The sequence below is a fragment of the Salvelinus sp. IW2-2015 genome, linkage group LG4q.1:29, assembly GCF_002910315.2.
Source record: "Salvelinus sp. IW2-2015 linkage group LG4q.1:29, ASM291031v2, whole genome shotgun sequence".
NCBI classification, from domain to species: Eukaryota; Metazoa; Chordata; class Actinopteri; order Salmoniformes; family Salmonidae; genus Salvelinus; species Salvelinus sp. IW2-2015.
The window spans coordinates 87,604,203-87,610,185 of record NC_036842.1 but is presented as its reverse complement, the minus strand read 5'-3'; the positions used below and the strand labels follow the sequence as shown (position 1 = coordinate 87,610,185).

At 40.4% G+C, this 5,983-nt stretch overlaps 1 protein-coding gene across 1 annotated transcript; it reads left to right on the top strand.

Annotated features, from left to right (window-relative positions):
- Nucleotides 1-209: 209 nt before the first annotated feature.
- On the top strand, nucleotides 210-5,292 carry alx1 (ALX homeobox 1). Its single transcript, XM_023986039.2, has 4 exons — nucleotides 210-594; nucleotides 1,318-1,619; nucleotides 2,040-2,168; nucleotides 3,840-5,292. The coding sequence occupies exons 1-4, from the start codon at nucleotides 375-377 to the stop codon at nucleotides 4,167-4,169; spliced, it is 981 nt and encodes a 326-aa protein (XP_023841807.1). The 5' UTR covers nucleotides 210-374; the 3' UTR covers nucleotides 4,170-5,292.
- Nucleotides 5,293-5,983: the final 691 nt, after the last annotated feature.

The window sequence follows — 5,983 nt, the reverse complement described above, 5'->3', positions numbered from 1 at the left end:
GATAAATCATTACCCCACTTTATTTGGGGTGGCTCAACATGTTGTAAATTTAAGTCATTTTGATTGTTTCCATTAAGCCCAATTCTAGGGTCTAGAATCACTTAAAGTGTGTTTGGTTTGGACTGTGCGGGTGGGAGGAGTTCCGACTGCTCCATTTTCAAAAGTGGGGAGGGAGGCTTCTTCAAGGAACCCCCTCTCCCTCCCGTTATAAAGAGACCAAAGTGCCTTCAAGACAAGACATATTAACGGCTTTGGGGAATTATTGTGTTATCGGGGTAGCCGATATAGCTCTTCAATTTTGTTGAACGTCGACAGAACTTATTTATGGTCAGTTGACAAGGTTCTGTGAGCGACGAGATCTCGGGAAGGAGATCATGGAATACATGAACGATAAATTCGCATTGAAAAGTCAAGCGATTAAGGGCAGCGACTACTACATGGGCTCTGGCGGCGCGCTGGACCAAGTTATGGAGAGTTTGGACAGTGTGCAGTACTACAGCAAGACGTCGCCCAAGTGTGTGCAGGCCTTCGGGATACAGAGCAGCGAGCACCACTCGCGAATGGAGCGGTCCTCGCCTTGCGGAGACCAACACGGTTAGTTACTGGAACCTTTTTCACTCACGATGCATTAAACGCTACCAAATATATTTTTTAATTAACTGTCGCTGAAATTGGTAGGCTATGAGATGTGTTACGATGCATTAGGCCTATAACTAAATGTACATGCATTATAGTCTATACTTGCAAGTAAAGTGTTACCCACGTTTTTTGTTCTCAAAATTGTGCCTGAGAAATGAACATGGTAGGCTACTTGTGCGTAATTTCCTCAACTCCACATTTATGTGCTATATCTCAAACATGTTTTTTTAATGTTATGTGATTCTTATTGCTCTAAATCCATAAACTATTGAATTGCGGCAATTTAGTTATTTTTTATATTGCCAAGCTAGCAACACATTGAAAGAGCAATGGGCAGATGTGATCATATTTAAAATCTGCCTGTTTAATATGAGGAATGGAAGTATGTTTATAGGCTCACATTATTAAGTTGTGGTTTTGAGAATATTATTTTACATCCCCAAACTGAAATATAACCGTACTGCAAAATATTTCACATTCACCTCATATAGGTTAAATAACAAATATTTAACATGCAACATCTCTTAAATGTAAATATATTCGTCAATGGCCTATTATTTATAGCCTCACTCACCTGTCATAGATTACTTAATATGGCATATGCCTATATTTTTGCAACATCTGCGTAATTCATTGATTTATAATACAAATAATACATTTTATTTTTCTTTCATATAGCGAATTATGGTGTCCAGAAAACGGAAGATACCTTGCACGCGGACCTTGGAAGGTCGATCGACAACTGTTGCAATCTGAGGGCCTCGCCGGTAACGGCGTGTCAGGAGAAAACGGATTTGGACGAAATGGGTGACAAGTGTGACAGTAACGTATCGAGCAGTAAGAAGAGGCGACACAGGACGACATTCACGAGCGCACAGCTGGAGGAGTTGGAGAAGGTGTTTCAGAAAACTCATTACCCAGATGTTTATGTGAGAGAACAGCTGGCGATGAGGACGGAACTAACCGAGGCCAGAGTGCAGGTAATGTAGGCCTACTCTCACTGTCCTTCAGTGTTCTATTGCCACGTTGTTTAGGAACAGAATCGGGAACATCACATGTAGCCTACTATTGACTGAGATCACTTTGGTCTTATTTTAGGTCTATTAAAACAATTTGTTATGTATTTAGAATGTACAAAATAAGTAGGCCCAAGGTTATTTAATGTAGTGCAATGCAGGTCATTTAGGCTTTTTAACCATATTTTTTTAGCATATTTTAAGATTTACTACTGTCAATTAAGAATTGATCCTCGATTTCTTTATTGGCTCTATATTTGTGTGACGGCTTGGTGTAATCTAACAGAGCAATAGGTTAAGACAACGCTGAAAAAGAAGGTACATGTTGACCAATTTCTTTATTGACAACGTTGGAATATTTTGTATCTCTCGTTCCCGTTTTAGGTGTGGTTTCAAAACAGAAGAGCCAAGTGGAGAAAAAGAGAACGTTATGGACAGATTCAACAGGCAAAAAGTCACTTTGCAGCCACATACGACATATCAGTGTTGCCAAGAACAGACAGTTACTCACAGGCAAGTTTGCTCTTTCACCAGAACAACAATTTATTTGTCACTATTGAATCGTTTTTTTTGTCTCCATCTTCTGTAAAATCATATAATCTGAAATTAAACATATGGTTTTGGTAGGCTATACTAAGTCCTAATTATTGTTAATAAATACCTAATATAATTTGTGGAGCATGTCGTGCGTCAAAATGGAATAGGATAAGATTTCCAAAGTTGATTAGAAAGTATCTAGGCAAACCACTGGAATTAATGATTCCGTCTCAGATTTCACTGAAAATATTTACTTTTCTCTAGACTGTGTAGGCTATTCTTTTAAAGCCAACATTAAACGTTAAAGCCATAACGGGCTGCCAGAACGCGTTATTCAAAAATAAAATGTATAAAGCCTTCATACCCGTAAATGACGATACATGTTTAACTTTGTCTGACCCATCAAAATCCTTAGGTGGGGTGTGGTCACGCCGTCGGTGTAGAACGCGCTAGTCGCGTTTGAAGTAAATAGACTACTCTTACAGACTAACATCGTTGAAGAGGATTAGCTTTGAAGATGTAAAGGCGTACAGCCAGGCTCTCAATGTCCTGTCCTAAATCCATGCCTGAATTTGTTCCCTCTCATATGTTTCTCATATAAACACTAGAATAAACCCATCGCCTTTAATATAGTTTATCCAGATATATGACTTACTATAGAGGGCACTGACGCCAAGTGGTGGATTGAAACATGCCCAATATCTTACTGTTTGATTTACGACTATGACTAAATCCATTTGAAAGTTGATGATTTCTTCCTTGTACATACTGTAGGGGGAACATGAATTACATTTGTTTTTGTGGGTTGGACATGGACATTTCTATGAAAGAGCATGATCTGGATTGGTTTTAAAATGTGAAGTTTGTGTAAAATTGTTGCTATATTTATAGATGGTTGAGGTCATATCTGATATGCTCTCTGATGTCATATGTTTAGGGAAATCATTTTGTTTGCAACCAGTTGAAAATATAAACGCTAACAAACCTCATTACTTATAACCACCAAACCAGACCACAATCTTCACCAGCACCACAATTAATTGTCTTTCTAGTATTTGCTAAATTTGTCTGTAAACCAACATGTGGCAGTAGCCTACTGTAGTTCCAGCCCAGTGGTACACTCTTAGAAAAAAGGGTTTGAAAAAGGTTATTTGGCTGTCCCCATAAGAGAACCCTTTATGGTTCCAGGGAGAACCCTTTTTGGTTGCAGGTAGAACCCTTTTGGGTTCTAGATAGCACCTTTTTTGTCTAAGCGTGTCGGGAAAATGCTGAATAGTAAGTATAGTGACCAGATGGGCTCAGATCTTACAGATATGATTTTTCCTGGTTGATCAGGAATACAATTTGTGACATCTGGACTGGAAGCCTTCTCCCCCTGATATTCTATCACATCCCTGAAATCTGAAATGTAAGCTTCGGCTATAGGCTATCTGAAGTAGCCTGATACCACTTCATAAAAAGAAAATACCCTCAATATACTGTAGAATAGAATAACTTCAACGCAATGTTGACATTTCCCTATGGTCTCACAGTGGCAAAATACTAAACATCAGTAGCACTTCATAATCAAAGCCAAAACCAATCAACTTTTCTGGTAGAATAATAAATAACCAGATAATTAATGATCTGTTTTATTTTCGTCCACAGATCTCCAACAACCTGTGGCCCAGCCCTGCTCCCAGTGGCTCTGTGGTCTCCTCCTGCATGCTCCCCCGTGGATCTCCCCCATGTGTCACCTCGTATTCCCACTCCCCCCGCTCCGCAGCCGACCACGGGTATGTGGGCTTCCCCAACCAGCAGAACCAGTTTGGACACGTCTCCCTCAACAACTTCTTCACGGCCGACTCCCTCCTCACGCCCTCGCCCAACGGACACCCATTTGAGACCAAGCCCGAGTTTGAGAGACGCTCGTCCAGCATTGCCGTGCTGCGGATGAAGGCTAAGGAACATGCGGCCAACATATCCTGGGCCATGTGATTGTGAATGTCTCTTCTGCATGTCCAGCCAGCTGACTGACTCACAGCCTCTCTAACTTTAGCATTACTACTGCGCACGTTTATAACCCCCAATGTTGACTGACAGTAATCTGACTGTGACACTGATTGATTGAAGAGGACCTACAAAAGTCAAAATAATGTAGGCCTAGATGCTGATAACTGACTGGTTGTCTCCGAGACTGGAGAGACATGAAGCCTCTCCATGGACTCAACAAACTGTGAACCTGTTGGTCAAAAGAGTCAAATGTCAGAGGAGATTAACTGCTTCAAGGTTTAAAGGTCTGCTCATCGAGGTTGAGCAGTGCATTTCAGTTCACAACATACCAACACACAGATGAAACTTACTTTCAGGTTAACACCCGATGTTAAACAATGCATTGCTGAAAATGTACCCCTCTGTGACTTGAAAACTCTGAGCCGGTTTGAGCACTCCATTAAGAGTGGCGCAGCGGTCTAAGGCACTGCATCTCAGTGTTAGAGGCGTCACTACAGACCCTGGTTTGATTCCAGGCTGTATCACAACCGGCCATGATTGGGAGTCCCATAGGGCGGCGCACAATTGGCCCAGCGTCATCCAGGTTAGGGTTTGGCCGGGGTAGGCCGTCATTGTAAATAATGATTTGTTCTTAACTGACTTGCCTAGTTAAATAAAGATACAATAAAATAAATAAATAAAAAGCATGCTTTGTGTGTCCAGGAAATAATCCATCTAAAGATCAACTATAGTATGTCCTATAAGTTGAGGACAGTGTGAATATTGTAATTCCCTGTGCTTTATAATTCCATTGCCCTACAGTCACTAAAACGATGCACGCACATCTTAGAGGTAGAAGGCCGTGTTGTTATGATTCTGGATGGTCAGATAGCTAGCAACAATAACAAAAAGCTGCTATGAGGGGAATCGTAGGTGGCTCGTTTCAGCTCGTTGTCTTGTTATTGATATCATGTCTTGTTCTGAGGTGTTTTGACTCATGCCACATCTATGCTAACATGGCAAAAAACTCACTAGCTAGCTAACCAACAACTGTAACAATGTATCTGAGAGACAACTGCTCATTGTGCAAATGTATTTATGTTTTTAATAAACATTTGGAGACTAAATATTTATGTTGTCAACAATCTTGTTTGTTTTGCCCCAAGGGTTGTGCACGTATTGGTTTTGTCACTAAACAACCCAACCTTCTACTGTATGCCGCTCAGGATCTTCAGAGCAGAACAGAAATGAAATGGACTGACGTACTAACATGTCTGCAGTGTGCCTTGCAGTAAAGCTATGTAACCTCATTAGCTGTGTCTGTGTTGTGCTACAAAGCCCCAGCACAGGAAGCAGTTAGACATTTTGTCATTATAATTTCTATTAAAATTATCAAATGAAAAGATAATAAAAACCTAAATTGTGATAGATTATGTTTTATTGTATTCACACAGTTTATGAGTCACTCATTGTAGACAAGGGATAATCTGCCTTACAGGGATGTAACCATAGCGTTACACTACAGTAATATACTGTAATTTAACTATTGACGTACCTAGTATAATATGTATAATCTACATGGAAATTAGAATTACCATTAAAAAAACTTCAGGCACTACATCTCTTCAGATACAATATAAATCGTTGATATTATTATCCGACTTAATCCCCCTCTCCCCCCTATAGTCACACATATTACTATTATCCCCCCACATGGAAACAGGAGCATGTTCTCTGCCTTTCTCCTCTGCTGAGGGCTGACGTCAGCCCTTTGTGTTTCTCTCTCTCTCTGAGATCACTGTCTGTTCTGTAGCGGATAG